Here is a 21,071-nt window from a genome sequence, read left to right as displayed (position 1 = left end):
CACACACACACACACACACACACACACACACACACACACACACACACACACACACACACACACACACACACACACACACACACACACACACACACACACACACCTGCTACTGTGGTGTGTTAGCAACTCAAAACAAGTCTGCAGATTTGTTTAAAGGGTGTTGTTGTTTTTTTCAAGCTAGAAAGGTTTAGTGCGCCGTGGGTCAAAGGTTAAAAATGAAGCATCTGTGAGGAGATAAAAGGAAACTGATTCAAAAATGTTGCGTTTACTTTGAGTTTAGGGGACAGACTTCAGTCAAAGAAGTTATAAACAGAAAAATAGCCTGACTTTTTGATCAAATAGCAGTTGTACTTCACCTTTAAAGTGCACAACAGCGCTCTATTGTCCTTCCCTTGCACACAAAGCCAGTTCCTGCCCTCAGGACCTTTTCTCCAAAAATACACCACCACACAAAGAGGTGGGGTATCTTTCTCTTTTTTCTTTTTTTTTTAAATGGAAAACTGCAGTCCTGACCTGCGTCAACATGCTATTGTAAAAACAACCAACACCTTGTATCCTGGCAACCTCTGCAGAGAGAGGAAGTCCAAGTGCTCCTGTCATTAGGAGACCACGTGACGGCACGATGTTGGTAAACGGGAGCAGGAGAAGGGAGGTGCTGTACGGTCCGAGGGAGCTCACAAGGCTTCATTCTGAACAACTAATTCAAACATTTAGGCTAACAGAGTTATTCACTTTAAAGCAGAGAGGAGGATGATGCGATCGAAACATTTTTCATATCTGTCTGGTTGTCTTTGCACAAAGACAGGAAACAGGAGGACCTGGCTCCATCCAAAGGCAACAAAATCCGCCTACAAGCGACTGAAGCTCACGAATGCCGTTAAATATTTGTACAAAAGTGCTCACAGAAGGGAATATTGTTGTTTTTTCACTTCGCTGTTTGCACAGATTAAACAAACATGTTGAACAGCAATCAAAGCCAAGCTGTTTTCACCCAAGCTCAGCTAACCAGCTGCTGGCTGCATATTACTGTACAAATGTCTCATCCAACTTTCAGCAAGAAAATTAATCATTTAAAAAATGTCAAACTACTGTTTTAAGGTAATAAGTACAGCACTTCGGTGAAGCAGTTTTACAAAGTTGGGGAAACAGTGTGGCAGAGATCAGGGCCTTCAGTCCCTGTAGCGGATGTCTAGCGCCTCACATGCGAGCAATAGCCAGTAATAGCTGGCGTGTGAGGTATTGAGGGGGACGTGTAAATTGCAGCTACAAAACCAGGGTTACACTCTCCCCCTCTAAACTGCATGAAAACTAAAGATGTATGCAGTAAAATGGAGAGTAATTTTCTTTTTCTTGAAATGGATTTTATGAAATTGGAATAAAAAATTTTTTTTTAAAAAGTCCAGGAACCTGCATCAAAGTTAAGATATCAGTGCCGGTATAAAAAAAAAAAAATTCTGAACGATATCCAGCTCTAGTTTTCTGACTTTACAGAACTTCTCCAGGGCCACAGAGGACACAGTACAACTGTCTCTACAGCCTGTGCTCTCAATGTGTGAAAAAGGATAAGTATGTCCCTAATAAACACTACACTAGGCACAACACTCAATGCATACATAACAAGTACGATACTCATTTGCAGCGCGACTACTTTTCACCCCTCCATCTTTCCATCTCTCCATCCTGGAACTTTATTTTTCCAAGTTGAGAATTTAAAGAATCCCAAGACAGACGGAAAGAGAAAAACAGAGAGAAGTCGACGTCTGTCTGAACGGGAGTCTCCTGCTCACTTTGTGTTGTCCTTGTAAATCTGTCTCGACCACAAACGCGCACGCGCACACACACACACACACACACACACACACACACACACACACACACACACACACACACAGACACATCCTGCATTTCCTCGTACACGCGACCAAACCCAGATACAACTACGGGAAGAGAATTACACCGAGGTAAATCAAATCAAAACACAGTTCAGTGCAGTCTTGTCACGACGGTTTATTTCTCCGATAAATCACCTCTTACAGACGATGGTCCCAGGTGTCGTGCCGTGTCGGTTTATGAGAACACTTAAGTGACTGTCTGCACACACAACTGAATATTACCTGAGCCAGAAGAAAAAGGGACGGCAGCAAGCCCGTGCAATTCATAGAAACCCTGACAAAATATAAAAATGACTAAATCTAATCCATTTTTTTTTTGTGGTAAGAAACTGTTCATTACTCTAATGTTAGTATGAGAGAGTAAGATACATTTTTTTTACAGATTTTCTGCAATATAACTGCATCATGTGCAGAATGTCAAAAAAAAAAAAAAAAAAAAGAGGCTAATGTCAAGATTTAATGACACACTAAACCCGCTGCACAAAAACAACATCTGGACTCGCCGCGTAGATCACAGAGTAAATGCAGGTGGTGAACTGCACTGATTTAATAAGCCTTTCTTTATCAAGGAGAGGCACACCGCACTGTGCCAACATGATCTGGTCCTGCAACATCTTGTTTTATACTCAGGCAGAGGAGACACCTCGTAGAAGCTCTAGCTGAAGATCAACAGCTCTTCAGCAGAAGGATAGATGTGTTGATTATGTATTATTTAATAGCAGATGGAGCCATATTTCATAGTATCATAAGTAAGCTTTTATCACCTTGTCATATTCCAGCTTTTCTAACATGGTTTGAAATATAAATAATGGAATGCCATTCAACATAACGAAATAATCAAATTCTAATCATAATAAGGAAGATGCAGAATAATTTTTTTGTTTTTAAAATGTGTGTATAATATGTTCACAATATTGAAAATATTATAATATACAATAACTGGGCAATGCTGGATGAACTGGAGCGCAATTATTAAAAACTATGTCATCTGTTTTTTCTGCATTTCAACCAAATTTCAAAATAAAATATGAGAAAATGTCCATATGTTTCTGTGCATGTCTGCAGTATCTGTCGCATAAAAAAATGCACAAAAATAAAACATTTGGATCAAAAGCTCTTCGGCGGTAGATAACAAAGGATACATGTGCAATTTATGTATTATTTAACAGCAGATTGAGCCATATTTCAAAGTATCTTAAGTGAGTTTTTATCACCTTGTCAAATTCCTGCTTTTCTAACAAGAATTTGTTTCTAATGACTTTTACAGGGCTGAAACGACACCAGTTAACAGAGGCTGCTCTTGTTTTTTTTTTAAGCTACATCTACCCGGCTAAATATCCCCTCTCTCCTCCCGCCGTGTCAAACCACACATTCAGTCATTTCCGCACGGCTTCATTTGACGTTATCTGTCTGAAAACAGACATTTCCACGACAACGTGACGCAGCTCGGAGCAGCGGATGGGAAAGTTTTACTGCAAATGAAAGTGGTGAAAACGTCCAAGTCTTTAATTGAATCTCGTTCCTGCGATTGTTTCATGGCTCACATTACATTTCTACGGCACCCGAGTGGCATTTGTGTGGGCTTAGAAAAACAATAGAAACAATTAAAGTGACAGAGACACCCTGTGTTCTATTAATGTTGATCGTATTGATCTAACTATGTTAATCACTCAGCTGTCACTCGACCACATCGTCCCTCCAGTAAATACCATTAAAGGAAATTGAGAAGCTGTTAACCTTTAACCTTCCTGGAGCTTCTGCCATCCTCCTCTGTCTCTTCACCGACTAAACCCCGACACCAGGAAGACCTCGGATAACCTCAGATGACCTCTCGTTTAACCAGTGGTGGATGTTGTAACAGATATCACAGCATTGTCACAGCAGTTATTAAACAAGCCCTCTGTGGCATTTGGCTTTAGATTAGGGAAACTTAAGTTATGCGGACCGACCGCAAGGGACTGTAGATGATTATCTTACTGAATGTCAATTACATTACTGACGCAAAACAGATTCCATTTTCAAAGTAAAGTCAAATTTCTAAGGAACAAAACATTTAACAGTTTATGAACCTTAAAGCAGTTCCTCAACAAAGGAGGACGGATGTGATGCGATCTGAAATCTAACAGACTCTTAACTACAAAATAATGACCGTCTGCTTGTGGTGCTACATTTCATTCATTAGCTCACAGAGGCAACACGAAGAACACACTGGATAATAAATGCATCATGAGAGCAAATAAAAGAATCGAAGGTGGGCTTTAACATCGAGGCATCGGACGGTCAATATCTACCGAGGCTGCATTTGCTTTTTTATTATCAAAGGAGAACTGCAAAGACACTGACATGTCAGGGCTTTCTGTACTTTATAAACAACTTTCACAAAACGTAATCAACAACATGTGTAATTTTGGGGTTCCTTCATAGACAAGACTTAGAATTTTGTGAGTAGACTTGAGAATTGTCTGTTCATTACAAAGACGAAACTATCATTTCTTGCTGTCCTTTATTTCCTGATCACTGAGGGTCACTCACCTGATCCGCTTTCAGCAGCACGCAGCGAAGGTGTCGCCCTCCAACACTCTCCTTGTCGCTCGCACCACCACCTTCGCCTCATATCACCCCCTCACGCCCCCCCCCCACCACCACCACCACCACCTCTACCTAAGCGACACAATATCTGCTTCCTGTTCTGAGAGGACTTGATGTCAGGTGGCGCACTGAGACCTGTGCGGTGGGGGTTCAATGTGCTAAATAACCCTAAATGAAGAATCTCAGTTGACCGGAGAGTCTCCTACTGATGATCCCTAAATCTCATGAACCCGTCAGGAAGACTTTTACTGTGCAAAAACTTTGTTGCAATCAGCCACTAGGCACCTCCAATCACTCTCTCAGAGATGAAATTCTTCTACGCAGACCGGCAGTGACCAACCACACTCATAGCAGAGAGACTCTCGGACATTTTGTCATCATTACATAACAAACAGATCCACAGATTCTGTGAGGAGTTTCACAAAGGATCGGAAATCGAGATTTATATCTAGTATGTTCACTTTTCTTTCTTTGGGTAAGTACTCCCGTCCCCTTTCAACTGCTCTTCATTACATACATCAGTAAGTGAACCCATCGCAGTTCATACCGCTGCATAATGTTGATGTATGATTGTTTCTGTCACCAGTGAGGGAAGCTACACTGCTAAAAAAAAAAAAAAAAAAACACTGATTTGGTCAGAAATAACGGTGATTCAGTACAGTGACTTCCCTTCGAGCGCTCGGTGGTAAAACTGTGTTGCTACTTAAACTGAATAAATCAACTTTAAAGCCTGTTTAACTTCTGTTGGAGGTGATCAGCACAGCCTACGTGCAGCCATGCTATCACAGGGCTACTCAGCTTGACGTAGAGATGGACAGGCAGAGTTGCGTCTGCCTGACCATCACTACATCAAGGTGAGAAGTTAAACCAGTGGAGGCCATCAAAAACAAGATTACCCTGTGACTGAACTAACATTACGGTCAGTCTGGGACAGCTGTAGAGTGTTGCTATCCGAGTTTTGAGGACTGACCTCGGCAGATGAGTCCGTCCTCGACGATGGTCTGTTTACACACGCTGCAGTGCTTAGCCTTCTTGAACGTCTTCACCCGGAACGTGTGGGAATGAAGACCCTCCAACTCCTCCGGCTGCCGTCAGGAAAACAACAACAGAGGACAAAGAGGGAGGAGGAATGTTAGTGTTGAAATGATGTGGACTTCAATGAGTCCGGGTGGTGTGAGTCATTTTGTAAAGGGCGATTTTTTTTTTTGGAGAGCAGGTGTTTCACAAATATGTATTTTTCCTATAACAGCTGGAAATACACACACTTGTAAACAACACCGTCCGGAAGATTCCAGGCAAATCATAAGCACTTTCATTTGTTAATGTTTTCAACACCACATTAAAATGGTCCAAATGTCACCTAAAGTCCCTCTTGGAAGTGAGATAAGGGCCTCAGCTGGCTGAAGAAAACTATAAAAAGGAGAACACTTTCTAATCTCTGTTGTTTTCCTCCCAACCTTTGCTCCCGTCATCCTGTTTCCCTCCTTGTAGGTGTGTTATGCAACTCTTTGGAAAAAGGAACTCGGCCAGTGATCCCCACGCCTGTTAAACATCCCTGCCTGCTTGTCTGCAGCCTGCTGCTTTTCCTCTACTGTATACCATCTCCCACCACCACCACCACCACCACCACCACCCGTCCCTTTTCCTGTCTGCTTTGTAAACTTGGCTTTAAGCAACGCTGGAGAGCACAAACACACAAGTCAGGCTTTGGAAGTTTGAGTGTTTCCTGCAGCGTCTTTACGAGAAAACCGGCCTCGTGTTTCCATTTTGCCCCCCTAACCTCCAACCGTGGGGAAATGTGACATCATTTTTTTGTGGCGTATTTACTCAGCTGGTCAGTTTTTGCGTTCAGATTCAGCACACTGGGAATAAAAGTCTAAAAACTCCCCCTGAAATCCAGGCAACTTCACCAAATCTTTATACTGTACTTAGCTACAACAGTTTTTTATATTGCAGTAGAATTAGTGGAATGGCATTCGACATAACCAATTAACAAAATAAGAGCCAAACTTAGGAAGATACAGAATAGAAAATAGCTCATTTGTATATAATATGTACATAATATAGACAATATTGTGATATATAATAACCGGGCAATGCTGGATGAACTGGAATGGAAATTTTAGAAATATGTCATCTGTTTTATCTGCTTTTCAGTAAAATTTCTAAATAAAACAAGAATGTCCATATGTTTCTATACATGTCTGCAGCATGTGTTTCTTTCTGTACAAAGCTGTAGATCTTTGATGTGCCCAGATGCACCTAAAATGCCCTAAATCTAAATGTGTTCTGTGCACAGATTAAAGAGAGAAAATGGATGCGTTTTCCAGGCAGGAAGTGCACGTTGGCATGGCGTCCAGCCATGAGGCTTCCATTAAAGTGATCGTGCATCCTGGACAGGGCTGAAAGTGCCCATGTGGTTGGCATATTGGGGGATTTTGCGCAGGAATTTTCATACGGGAAGATTATATAATGATCAGGCACGGTACGAAAAATCAAGTAATTCCCTCAGAGAGAATTCCCAGACGACCGACCACAGTAACATTAAAACCACTAATGACCCCCCTTTTCCTTGCTTCTCATCAATACTAGAAGGCAACGTGTTGGAAAAGCAGCTTAGGGTGTGCAATCACAGAAGAGAACTAACACTTAAACTGTAAACCAGACTGAGTATCTGTTGGACTCGGCTCACTTCACACTTTCTTTCCCCCAATTTGACTGTCCTCTCTCCTGTTATTAGTCGAAAGGAACCGACTTAGCAGAAGGAAGGCCCCTTATCTGTTTCTCATGACGTCTTATTTCCAGGCAGTGCAGAATCCAGTTAACACATGGCCTTCATACGTTTACAGTGTGAATGAGGCACATTTCATTACAGAACTTGGGGACTATAATTTAGCCTGTGACAATAGATGTATACTGAACTTTACTAAGTCTAATTGTGCATTCAGGCAACTGGGAAATGGTAAAGTTCACATTTGGGAACTTCCCATTTCCTAATTGACAGCATTCACTAAAAGGAAACAAGGCAAAAAGTCGCTCATGAATGCACTATTAGAACCCAGTGATGACAGCAACTTATCTGAGCTTTGGAACCAAACAAATTGAACAGAATGCCTGAAAATCAAGATTGAATGGTTGTGATCTTCAGGCCTGGCACTGCATTGAAAACACACAATCTGCAGTGGAAATCATTGCATGGGCTCAGGAACACTTCCGAAAACCGTTGTCTGTGAACACAGTTTGTCACTGCATCCACAAATAGGTTAAAACTTAAATTAAAAATTAAATTAAATTAAAGTTAAATTCAAAGAAGAAACCATGTATAAACATGATCCAGACACAATGCCACATCTCACCATCACATCACAAACACAACAACCAGCACAGGTTCTTTAAAGGGGGTATTCAAGCAACTTCATACGGCATGTTCATAAATTTAAGTGCCTCATAAGAGACAGATTATAAAAAGAATTGTCAAAACTGAACCAATAGAGACACAGATTCTCCAAAGCCACTCAATCCTAAATTTCTCATGACGCAGCTCAATAAAGTCCTTTCTTGCATTTCCCCAACTGGTACACTGAAAATAGACAAATTAAATTTAGAGGCCCTCATTTGTAGAAAAAAAAAAAAAAAAAAAAAAAAAGAGGAAGAAAAAAGGTAAAAAGAAAAGGTGCAATGCACTTCAGACACAATGAGGGTGTTTTAAATGAACAAGACGAAGAGTCTGCAGCACTTAACACATGATGCGGTTATGGGAATATCATTAGTTTTGCAGGTATGACAGGGATAGCGAGGCACCATTGATGTCTGTACAGAATTTAATCGTAATCCATCCTTTGCCTGAAAAACACGAAAAACATTTTAACCTCACGAAGACCCTGAAAGAGAAGTCAACTGCAATGAAAGAACATTTAGCAAGAATATCCTGTTTATTATCAGTTGATTCTGGCAAACAGAAAATCTGTCTCTTAGCCTCAGAAATGAGATTGTGCAATAGGATGGTGCTGTGAATAATGTATAACATGTTATTATACATTACACTGTCAAAATTAATGGTTTTCCCTTTTCATGAGCTCATTTAGAGGTTTAGAAATTCAAACACCCTGATATCACCTCTGGTGTTTATCAAGCTCTATGTGACAGCTCGGTGTTTGTTTTTCAGAGCCACATGGCAACAGCAGGACAGCCGACCCTTCATTCCATCTCGCGGCTACGCCTTGCCGCTACATAATGTGATTAGCTTAATCTGTTTAGGCTGAAATAATGACCATGGCTGTGCAGGACGCGCCATGTTGGCAAGGAGGGCTTTTCTGAGGCGGGGGTGGAGGTCCCTGCCCCGGCATCCATACGTAGTGCGAGCCAAGGCGCCGCTATGCCAAGCCCCCCGGCTGGCACCTGCTGGGTTTGGGAATCTGGTTGTGGATTTTTAGGGAACTGGAAAAGGGTGGATAAGTGGGTTTAATTCCACTTTGTGTCCTAGAGCGGGCAGTTACAGTAATTCAGATATTTACTCGAATTTGTCGAAATGACACCAGACTTTGTGGTAAGTAATGCCTCTGTTGCTCTGTTTCACTTCCAGACTATTTAGGAAGCAAGTGACAACTTAAAAAGGAGTCAAAACTATTAGCAGAGTGAACATGACCCCACCACGGGAAGGTGTGAGAGGACACGCTTTCTAAAAATGAATTTATTTATTTTTCAAAAGACTGCTAAACCAAGTAATCCAAAACAGTCCAACAGGGAGGAGGACTGCGGTGAGGTCATCCGTTCTGAATGCAATTACAACATGAGAAATATTTGGGAAGAGATGTGAAACAGCAGTAAGTTCTGTAGTTAATTGTATGCCATATTAAGCCATGTTAATTTTGTAAACAAGAAGAAGAGAGGATTAAAAAACGTGGTCATTTTTAGTCAATGTGGACACTGCTGCTCACATTCCTCTGTATTTGTTTTTTTTTATCTGTCTAATGATTTATGCATGAAACATTTTCCAGATTCCAAATCAAATTACTTCTGCAACATGGGGTGTAACACTTTAATCAGCCCATGTTGCCATAGCAACAAGCAATGTTTTTCCACTGCAAATGCATTTTAGCCTCTCTGCCAACTTCCTCATCCCTGGCAACTTCAGAGTTTAAAAAGTGAAAAAAAAAAAAAAAAAAAAGTCAATTATGTTATTGTTGTTGCTCATTGAAATATAACAAATGTGCAAAAAAACGTATTGTTGCACAGAAGAATTAACCTTTTTTCTATGAAGTAAACTGTGAATGGCTTGACAATGTTAATTCCCCTTTAAGCATGTTTGAATATTATTAAGGTAAATGGTCACCAGGTTCAATGTGAAAGAGAAAGGTTCAATGTGTTTCACACTGTGATAAATATCTATATGATTTTTATGTACAAAGACAGTAAATTTAGTTTAATATTTCAAAATATTAAGTTCCTGAAAAGATTCTTCTCATGTCAGTGTTCATAATTTCCACTAATGCAACAACAAAGATAAAGCATAAGCATGAATTTTCTTCCTAATCATTTTGTTCTTCTCATTGCCTATTAAAATGTGTTGCAATATGTATTATCTCAGAAAAAATTACCAAAGTAAAGTCTGAATTGCATGACGGTGACACTTTCAGCATGTTTTTGACATTAACATGAAGGTCACAGTAGCACAAGAACACTGTGCAAAAAAATAATACAGATTTTATTACAAAGACAGTAAAGTCAGTTTAATAATTCACAAAATATTTAAGTCTCTTGTCATGTCAGCTAATTTATGCTGCCTGTGAGAGAACTGGCAAAACCTACGCAACAACATTAATAATCAGATCAACTGTCTCCCTCTCTATATTTTCATAATTTTGATTATTGCAGCAACAAATATCAATAAGAGCATTATATAATTATAATTAGCTGATGTCTCTGCCTGATAGATAGTAAATCTCATAATAGTAATAATAGTAAATAGTCAAACTAAAGAAAGAATTGGAAGGTTCATTTAACTAACAAAACTCTCTTCTTCTATCACATCACTACTTTTCTAAAGCCATCATTTTAACAGAGACTATTATGTAAATCCACATCTGTAAAGGGTTTCAATTTAAGCTTTTTCTTCTTCCACTCTGCCTCTTTCTCTCTATCTCACACACACACACACACACACACACACACACACACACACACACACACACACACACACACACACACACACACACACACACACACACACACACACACACACACACACACACACACACACACACCTCTACTCCACTTTTGTGTTTAACAGACAGAACGTCTCAATCCAGGAGTCCATTCAGCAGAACTCTTTGAACACTCCTGAGCCTTCACACACTCTCCCAGCCTCCACCCATTCACACACCGGGGCTTTACCAGCCGGACGGACACTGGGAAGGGGGTTTGGGGGTGTGGGGGGAGGGTGGGGGGTACAGGCAGCCCACTGGTATGCCACTTGTCTTGTTTACACATTTCTCATTCAACTTATTTCTGTGGGTGGACTGGGTGAAATGAAGATCGAGGGGGGGATGATGTGCATGGGGACACTCAAGATGAAATTCCTTTTTACTTTAAGGGTTAAATTTGCCAGGATCACAGGACCGGCTGCCATAGACCAACACATCCTTCTGCACAAAGCCAAACAAAAGACAGATGTCCTCAACAGGCCCGTTTACTTTAGTCCTCTTGCCGTCACTAGAAATCTGTGCTCCTGTCGTTTAACCTCAAAATACTATGCAAATACATCGCAGAACAATATAGCAGGGCGCTCGCTTTTGTGAGGCCTTAATTGTTTCCGATCATTAGCAATGCACCCGGCCTCTCAGAGTTTGTTTTTTGTTTTTGGGGGGGATTGGGGAGGGGAGAACGGGGGGGGGGGGACAGGGGTGGAGGGTTGATCGGGGAGACATGGGTGATGAGGAGAGGTGTGGGGGCAGGGAGCACAGAAAACTGCAGAATTAGAGGCAGCATCACAAATACGCTCGCGGGACATGAAGCCCGAGTTTTCCGTTTCAACGTGTTGCACGGTGCCCATGGAAATGGCCTCTGTCCTTTTTCACATTCGCGTCACACTTTCGGGCTCTCAAACGGGCCACAAAGGAAGGAAATGGTTTCAGACAGGCGGCCGGGACCCTCGAAAGCTGGGGTCAGGGTGTACACATACCCCCCTCAGCTCAGGGACCGCAGCTCCTGGGAACAGACTCCCGTTCCCTTAGAGACGCACGCATAATCTCCTGCCCGCCACTCATTAGCACACACGGGGAAAAACAGACACTCTTGTGCATAAAATGTGCAAACACGTACACGTATACACACACACACACACACACACACACACACACACACTTTTACATCAGTGTACATTCGCACACACATACTCTTGCATGCACACATGCCCAACCATCGCTCACCCATCTCGCTATAAACTTTTTCCCACTGCTAAAAAAAAGGACCAAAAAGAAGAGAGAGGGTTCCCACCAGCATCTTCCACCTCTGATTTATTCTTCCAAATAATTACAACAGCTCTCTCTCTCTCTAAATATATAGATATAGATATTATCTATAAATATATATGTATTTCATCAATGTCTTTGGGTTGGCCCCCTCTGCTGCTGGTTGCAATTTCTCCTAACTATCTGGGGCATTATCACTAATTTCGCATGAATTCTAGGAAACTTAAGAGGGAGGTGCTGAATTAGTCCACTTTATTTTTAAGCCCGGCCTTGAATGCTAATGCCAATTTGACTCTCACACCGTGTTTAAAAAGAAAGGGTTTTAGCGACGTTTCTGAGTCGTACAACATACAGCGGGTTTCTATGGTAAACCAATACAGCTCGCCACACTGCTGACGCAACGGCTAACTCAAGCACGTGTAGCTGCAATCAAAAGCATAGTTTTAGGCTGTAGGTCTATTTTTCTCTGCAACTACAGTTCATGTGTATTGGGCTCTGAGCATTTCTAAACAGCAGGTGACCTACTCTCAATATTGTGTGCCCGAACACCTCCTGTGTCGACAAACAGATTGAGCACTCGCCGCCGCTGCTCTGCTGAAGCTTTCTGTGTCGACACTGTTATGTCTGAACTCGCTCACAACTTAAAGCTTAAATCTCGGGGGTAGGAGAACAAACTAAAAACACAACACCGACATATTGTCACCTTTTAAAAATAAATGCAAATAACTGCCTATTTAGACACCCAGCAGAACAACATTAGCATTTATTTGGAGGTCCAATATTCAGTCTTTATTTCAGCTCAAATTGTCTCTACACTGCTGACGGAAACACCTAAGTTTTTAGTTCCTAAATGCTCTAATAATTACGTACACAATCTTCACTACCTGTCGTTTTATGCTAAGATAGTATAGAGTGGCTTTATCGGAGTATTTCTTTCTGCTGCAAAAAGCTTGTTGCATAAAAAATAAAAAATAAAAAAAAAATGAGCAAGAGGTGCTGAAAGGCACAACAGAACTGCAGAGTTGAATCATTATTCCTTGTTAAAATGCACATTTTTGTATTACTCATTTTTACACGTACGATTCGGATACTTCTGGAAAACAATTCGAGGAATGAATCATGTCATTGTTATCAATATTCCAGTAATCCGATTTTTTTGAAAGACATCTGAAACTTGTCACACGCTGAGTCCCAGTCCTCAGATATCAGTGTTTACGTTGTAATGGATCTAGTGTTTTAGAATCGAACTGTTGGCAGCGAGCAGCTTCAGCATGTCTTGGGTCGTGTTGTAGTTCGGAGATAAACCTTTCCAGACTACGACTGACATTCCAGCTGAATAAGGTAACCAGGAGGCTGTTTTTCTCCTTCGGTTTAGACCTCACATCTATTCCCTCGACTGCATCGAATGTGTGACTCATGCAGAGACCGACGTATTTACGCGAGCGCGCGCACACACACACACACACACACACACACACACACACACACACACAGAATTGGCCTCTGATTGCCCTGCCATTCACTCTCAGCACTTCATCCATTACCTCATATACACATGGAACCATGTTTGTCTCTGTTCACTATGCAGAAAAACAGAAACAAAATATAGTAAAACAATTTTTCTTCTTGCACAAAATCTGTAGATTCATCTGAATATTTGTGGTATATTTTGACCTAAAATATTACACAGTCGAATGTCTTAAAGTGTGTTAAATGTAACTGCATATTTGCCTTCAGTTAGTATGTGTTGATCTACGAATTTGCAAACCGCTTCCATCTCCACCGACTCCTCCGACACCGACCTGCAGCTCGAGCTGTCATCTGTGTTTTTCAGACTGTCATTGGTAAACTGCAGCTCCAAAACTAAAATCATGGCTGCTTAATTTCACCCATAATATGTCTTCTAACTCTTTGTATAAAAAAACAAAACACATGTTAACATGGTTACAAACTTGACTTTCATTAGAGGCTTTTTTTTTTTTTATTCATCCTGAAAAGTGATGATGTTGGCTGTGATAACAAACCCAACTCATCATAATCAAAACTTTACAAAACAAATATATATATTTTGTTTCTTTATATAGGCTGGAAGACATCAGAGCTCGTCAACAGGTCACGTGTAGAGAAAAGTGAGAAATTGGACACTTTCAGCTCCAGTTTGAGACAGAAAGAGAGACACCAGCCAGACCAACACAACCGGAGGAGGGCCTCCCCTTCTGTAATGTCCTACAGTCTGGATGAAGTCAGTGAAAAGTACACACACACACGCACGCATCCCTCATCATCACCCCCACCAATCAGAAACTATTGTCCTTCACGGTGGAGCCAGAAGACTAAACGAGACCTCTCCAGTCAACTGGGTTAATCAGCCAGTTAGCAGGCCGCCGTCTCTCATATGGGACACCATATGCATGGATGGACATTTTAAACCAGACGCAACGGGGCGATGACCGCATGTATCCATCTGTGACGGTGTTTGTATATATGTGTGTGCAGCTGAAAGACTTCTGGAGGCCCTCTTCTCCTCCCCACCTTCCCACAGGACATGCTCACGTCTCACAAGGCAGCTATTCTTCATCCTCCTCAGTCACACAAGAGTAAGCGAAAGGATAACTGACCTTTGACCCCTCCACCCCCCTCCACCGCCCTGTCTGACCTCTCTCCCCCCCCCCACCCTGGTCTCGTCTAGTCAAGACTTTTCCCCGACACCAGCTGTAAATCCCACTCATCCTCCCTTCACCTTCTTCCCAATCCTCCTCCTCCTCCTCCTCCTCCTCCTCCTCCTCCTCCTCCTCCACCCCTTCTTCCCCACTCGTGTTGTCATGTGACGATAAAGAACCCAAACAGTTTCGCTCCGCAGGTCCGTGGGAAAGAGGCAGAGAGGTTGTCGCTCTGAACTAAAGGCAAATCAATGAAATCCTTGTTGTGATTGGTGCGCTGCGTTTGATGATGCGCGATCCCGTTAGAGAGGCAGCTTTATCAAAACACCTCTGCCTTATTACGTCGCACACAAATGGGAGGTGGGAGACGGCGGCCTTACGACACATTTACGAAGTCTAAATCAAACCAGCTGAGGTATCAGTGATATATTGATCCTTTACTCATAAAGCTGAAATGCTGTACGTAATCAGAAAAAGACTGCTCTCCTGAAAACTGTATGCGCTTGTTAAATTTTACCATGAACTTCACTATGTTACATCTGAAATTTCAGTTCCGTAAATGTTTCTGACTCCGGGGGAAGCGGCACTTAAAGTGAAAGACAGCCAATCAGAATGAGGCGTCACTGCGACAGCGGGGTTAAATGAGGTCACGGGTGCCAGTGCTGAAACCTCAGGTTAGAAATCAGAGCAACAGGTGCTGTGATTGAGGAGTAAAGAGAGCACCTGCCAGATGCTAATTCTACCTGTAAACTGATGTTTAAGGTGGCTAATCATGAAGGTATAGTGATGCTGAAGGATGTTAAAGCTATGTGTAAACTGATGCTGATGTTATCTGTAAACTAACGCTAAATGGTTCTAATGTTACCTGTAAAATGATACTAACTGATGCTATCGCTACCTATAGTCTGATACCTCTTAAACCTGTTGACGGATGCTACCTGTAAACCAGTGTTGAAAGATACAAACAGATGCTACCAATAAACTTATTTTAAAAGGTAGAATCAGAGAATGTTTGAGTTGGTTTTTTTTTTTTTTTTTTTATGGTTTACCGTTAAACAGGCGGCCTATAATGTTTGAGCTCTACATCAGTGACTTCACTGGTAAAACAAATATGGCAGCACAAGAGAAAACGTCACCCTAAAATCAGTGCCTGACGAAACCACTGTTACACACCATGAAGCTGAAGAATCAGCGAACACCGCAGGTATGACATGAAACATCTGACTGCACCACCTGAGAGAAAAATGCAAGTGGAAGTAGGACAATTCCTCAATTAAGAAGTAACTGAATCAAAAGAAGATGTGATATTTTAATCATTAGTTAATTTTATTTATGAAGAAATGGCCAAAATTCACTGGTTCAAAGTCCTCAAATGTAAAAATATGCTGCTTGTTGTTGATTTTTCGTCTTTGTGAGCTCAATACTTTTGGGTTTTACACTCTTGGTTGGACAAAACAGGACATTCAAAAAGCTGCCATTTTTGCCTCTAGGTCGTTAAAATTGTCTGTTTTTACTAAATCAGCAGATCAATTAAATCCATGCATGTAAATAAAAAACATGGCTCTAGCCTGCGAGTCATCTGCTGCACATTAACGTAAAGATAAAGTTAGTAGCGTGAGAAAGACGAGCTTCAACAACAGAAGAGCGAATCAGAGGATTTTCTTCCTTTCGACAAATGACTACACTATTGTTTTTAACTGATCCTCATATTTCTGTCTCAACTTCTAACTACCAACACATCTGACAGTAATTAGCGATTATGTGCGCCGGTCTGAACTCTATATTATTCTGCCTTTTTACACAACCCCAACAAAACTAATTTGTTGTGACTATTATTAAAGTAGTCCAAGCTCCGAGCTGCGTGTTTACCAGCAGTTTAATTTCCTATAACCCCCAGCAAATTGTTAACATTTTCATGGGCGTTAGAAATTTTGGATTTCCTGTAATGTGCAGCAGCATGCAACCTCCGAGCAGCTCAATGGTGACTTAATGTCTAGGAAGGTTCTTGGAAGAAAATATTTCCAAATCATCCAGACCGCTTTGCAGTGACTTCTTCATCAACCCAAGATTCAGAGCAAATTACAATGAGTCCCCCAGGAGTTTGCATGGCCCCAATTAACCGACTTATCCTGAATGGCAAGTCACAATACATCAATACACAATACATCATTGAAGCAGGAAGTGTGTGTGTGAATCCCCTGATTGTGAGCAGCCTACTACAGAACAAGTGCAACGAGCAACAATTCACCGCTAAATACCAGAAAGAAGAGAGCTTCTTTTTTTTTTTTCTTTTTCAACCTTTCCTTCCTCCCCTTTTCTTCCGCTCTCCGGTTCCCACTAACCGACTGGTCCGACAATGAACAGTCACCTGCTTTTCATTTGGGGGGGAGAAAAAATGTACCCCAGGCATTCCAGTTTCTCCTTCCTCCCCTCCAACGCTCCCTCCGACTCTCTACATGCATTTCATCTCAGTGAGGTGGATCCCAGGGAGGAAATTACTCAGTCATCCAGAAGTGAAAAGTGGAAGAGAGAAAAAAAAAAAATCCCTTCTGTTTCACAGACCATCAGTATTAGAGGAACACAGTGGTCCTCTTGTCGAGTCGTACAGGAAGCGACAGAGAAATACTTTTTTTGCAGGAGGGATGGGGGGGGGATAGTCAGCTCTCAACACAAGAAAAACAATGTGAAAAAAAATGTGAATATTTTGAATAGCAGTTTTTGTTTTTTTTTCAATTTGGGAGGGGAGGTTAATTTAAGTATTTTAGGAGACACTAATATTGTCCATGTGGGTTCAGGAGTTGACATCATCAGCTGAAGCGCTGCTGACATCTCAGGGAAGTGAGCAAAGTAAACGAAACAAGTGTTACAGCACCAGAACAAACGATACTCTCCTACTTGGGAAAAATCACCAGTGATTTCATGATTTTTTTTGTTTTTTGTTTTGTACCAAAACTTAATCCAGAAATTCAGATTTTGCTTTTGGATCTTTTCATCCAGGCAAAGCTACGACACAAATACGTCTTGTGTAGCCACGATCCGAAATGTTAAAGACAAAGAACTAGATATGTTGAACAGAAAACGTAAAAAAGATCAAACCCATGAACTTAATTAACTCAGGAGGAAACACATTGAGCTTTATTCTCTGTAAACATCCCACTTTGTTCATTCTTGCGATCTTCTACCTCTTCACCGTCGTTTGCCTCTCGTTTTGTTTGAAACATGTTATTTTGATTTGCAGCGACTGCAAAATAAATTCTTTGTTACTGCTGTAACACAATTACATTATCATTCCCTGGCCTGGGTTCAGGTATGCGTTTTGAGATCTTACAACAAATCCATATTAAGCAAGTCATAAAACTTCTGTTTCATTTGTTTTCAGAGAAAATCCAGAAATGGGCCGAGATAAGCTTTCTGTTTAAAGAAAACAAAGCTCTGAACTTTCTCTCATAGTTTTGCGCTATAGCAGCCTATGACAATAAATCATACATGTGGAACATAGATGGCTAAAAGATCCAAATAAAAATAGGACGGCTCTTGCCAAAAGTTTCGATTCAGAAGGATAAAAACGGGGTTTAATCGAAGACAGCCAAAGTTCATCACGAGCTAAGTGCCGAGGGAAAAAAGCATGCGCTCTGCATCGCGCTGGATTGGCAGAGGAACAGGCGCTTGGATGAGATGGATGAAACTAAAACCATAACCCCAGAATGTTCTCCAGGAAGGACGGTGGATGACATGTTTCTGGGGATTTTTGTTCTCATGATTAGATCTCATAATTTCCTGCCTCTTCTGTTTCTCCCCAGCGAGATCAAAAAAAAAATCTCTCTGGATTGATGCCTAAAATAAACAAAATAAGGAAAATTCTAACAAATCCAACAAATGACTCGTGGCAGAAGCAACACTGCAAACCAAGTCAAATTTCTGGGTAGAAATTAAAAGAATTATAAATCTGCAAATCCCCCTCCCTACCCCCCCATCCCCCCCCATCCCCCGCCACCCCTTCGGATAGATGCACAGGCAGCGCAGCAGGACGCTGTCAGCGCCACTTCCTATGAGCGTTGTTTGGCCTCACACTTGATTGCATATGTAACCGCGGGAGGTCTCAGATCACATCCAGAGTTAGAGGTTATCATGGCATTAACAGGTTCAGCGGCTCTCTTCGGTGGAGGGCCCTCCGCTTGCACGACTGCATAAACCGTGCCAAGAAAGATCTCCTCGAACAGTCCAGAGTGTGCAGGTGGCAAAGAGAAGAAATAAATGCCGGGCGTGGAGCAGAAAGCTCCGAGCTCTTACTCTTAATCTCTTCGGAGCGCTTATTATGTCAGAGCCAACATATTCTCTCACACAAAAGCACACGTGCTCGAGTTCTGGCATCCGATTTAATAAAGTGACATGTTTCCCGGCTTTAATTGGTGTTTGCGCGTTGTTGCTGTTGCTTGTAAAAATATATTTTACCAAAGTTTAACTTGGCTGCTACGTTCTGCTCTGGCAGCGAAGACGCTCAAAAATCGCAGTCTACATGCACATATAAAGGAATGTTTTGGCTTGTAATGACTGTTGCACACCAAAGATGAGAAGCACCTCCATATAAGGTGGCTTTCAGGACCAAACGCGGGGTTGATAAACAGGATGTCCAACCTGTAGAGGCTCTTAAAATCTTGTTTTCTTGATCAGCTTCTCAGCAAAAGCAAAAGCTCTCTATAATGATTAATGGACCACTTTGTGGTTGAGCCAGTGTTGACAGAGAAGGCACCAAATATAAGTTTAGAAAGACATATTTCATAGGACTGGCGATCTGTCCAGGGTGTACCCTGCCTTCGCCCTAAGTGAGCTGGGATAGGCTCCAGCCCCACCGTGACCCTGTTCAGGATAAAGCGGGTATAGATAATGGATGGATGGATGGATATTTCATAGGTATAAGCAAGAACATTATCTACAAGTGCATAAACCAATTTGACAATTACCAATTACCTACAAATAATTAGCCTGGCTGCGCCGACTGTCGTTCACATGTTCAGTTTTCTTCGCTGTGATAACCATCTGGTAACGTGCCGTTATCCCCGTTTTTAAATCATTTTACGTTTCTCATCTGCGATGACTTTGGGTGTGGCATTTTGAAACAGCTGCGTACCTTTTTTTTTTTCCAACGTAGTGAGACATCATCTCCTATAAAGGTCTAGTTCTAACGCCATAAACCACTAAACGTAGCCTGGCGACGCCAACTGTCGCTCACAGCTTCAGTTTTCTTGCCTGTGAATACAGTCTGGCAAATCGGCTCATTTAGCGTTTTTACAGCCGTTTTTAAAGGGCGGACCAATCGGCGACCAGCGTCGGTGGTTAACAGCATTTTGTTCCGCCACTCCTTCACTGTGATTGGACGGCTGGTGACAGTGACGAGCGATACCAGTGATACTTTCGTTGACCGAAAAGAAAATTAAAAATAACCAAAAAAATTACCAAACATTCAGCATAGAATAAACTCTCATCAGGCTGCTGGCGTTCAATGAAAGAAGTTTAAAAATATGCTGTACTCAGGAAAAAAAACACGTTGGTGGACGCTCTGTTTTGGCGAATGCTGATTGGTTAAAATGAACAAACGATTCCCTACGGATGGTGTCCAGAACCACATTCACGCAGTTAGATTGGGTCTGGTTCGCACCAGGCTAGCAAATAATTGTCTGTAGCGATAACTTTAACTGAATGACGTATTTATAAAAGCTGCGAGCTGTTTCACATAGATAGTCAGGTGATGATTAGCTGATCAAGGACAGCAAAAAAAAAAAAAAATGACCTCATGTGTCTGCCTGAACCGATTTGATGATTTCTATTGGGTTTTTTGGAGCAAGTAAATCTTTGGCCATCCAAATAGTGGTATCACTAACATCACTGGCGACTGCATAACAACATTACAGGAGATTAGTATTGCAATGCAGCAGCTCCAGTGTCGAGGGGGGCCAAGGCCCCACAATGAGCTTCCTGTTAGCTGCCTGATCTTAATTATTACCATGTTCAAACACCTCCTCTGACTCCAGAGCAAAACCCACAGTCGGTCAACAACGTTGTTACACTTCTCAAATATTAACCTTCATGAGTCCAACACATTTCCTTGAGTAAAGTCATCTGTATTCATTTATGTCCAGTCTTTGTTCATTCAGCAGTCTGTCAAGAACAAATGTGCACATCACAGTGAAGCCGAAGAGGTTGACCAGAAGTTAAACAATTTTAACAGACTTTTGTGTTAATGGTCGAATGACTGACTTTACATGATGTCACTGCTGAGCCGAAATTGACTTTATAATCGAGGATTAAAAACAACTCAAAGTTTTCCGCTTGTGTGGTCAAACATGATTTTGACAATAGAAAAGTACCAGAAAGAAAGTCATGGGAGGGTCACTGAAATCATCAGGAAACAATTTCTGGTGAAGTGTCGACGTGGGAGGGAGCTATGGAAAAATCTTTTAGTA

The 21,071-nt window shown here is 41.6% G+C and overlaps 1 protein-coding gene across 14 annotated transcripts in view; it reads right to left on the bottom strand.

Moving 5' to 3' along the window:
- Positions 1-21,071, bottom strand: part of tns1b (tensin 1b) — a 172,640-nt gene that overhangs the window by 114,851 nt on the left and 36,718 nt on the right. For all 14 annotated transcript variants that reach the window (XM_069698814.1, XM_069698816.1, XM_069698812.1 and 11 more), the window contains exon 2: positions 5,452-5,566. In XM_069698814.1, coding sequence (XP_069554915.1) covers positions 5,452-5,566 — 115 coding nt within the window. The remainder of the gene's footprint in view (positions 1-5,451; positions 5,567-21,071) is intronic.

This window comes from Brachyistius frenatus, unplaced genomic scaffold (genome assembly GCF_029030835.1).
Source record: "Brachyistius frenatus isolate BFR_SWC_R1_liver_20210118 unplaced genomic scaffold, ASM2903083v1 Contig_28, whole genome shotgun sequence".
Lineage (NCBI taxonomy): Eukaryota > Metazoa > Chordata > Actinopteri > Embiotocidae > Brachyistius > Brachyistius frenatus.
The sequence above is the reverse complement of the archived record's forward strand: the minus strand, read 5'-3'. Positions and strand labels throughout refer to the sequence as shown.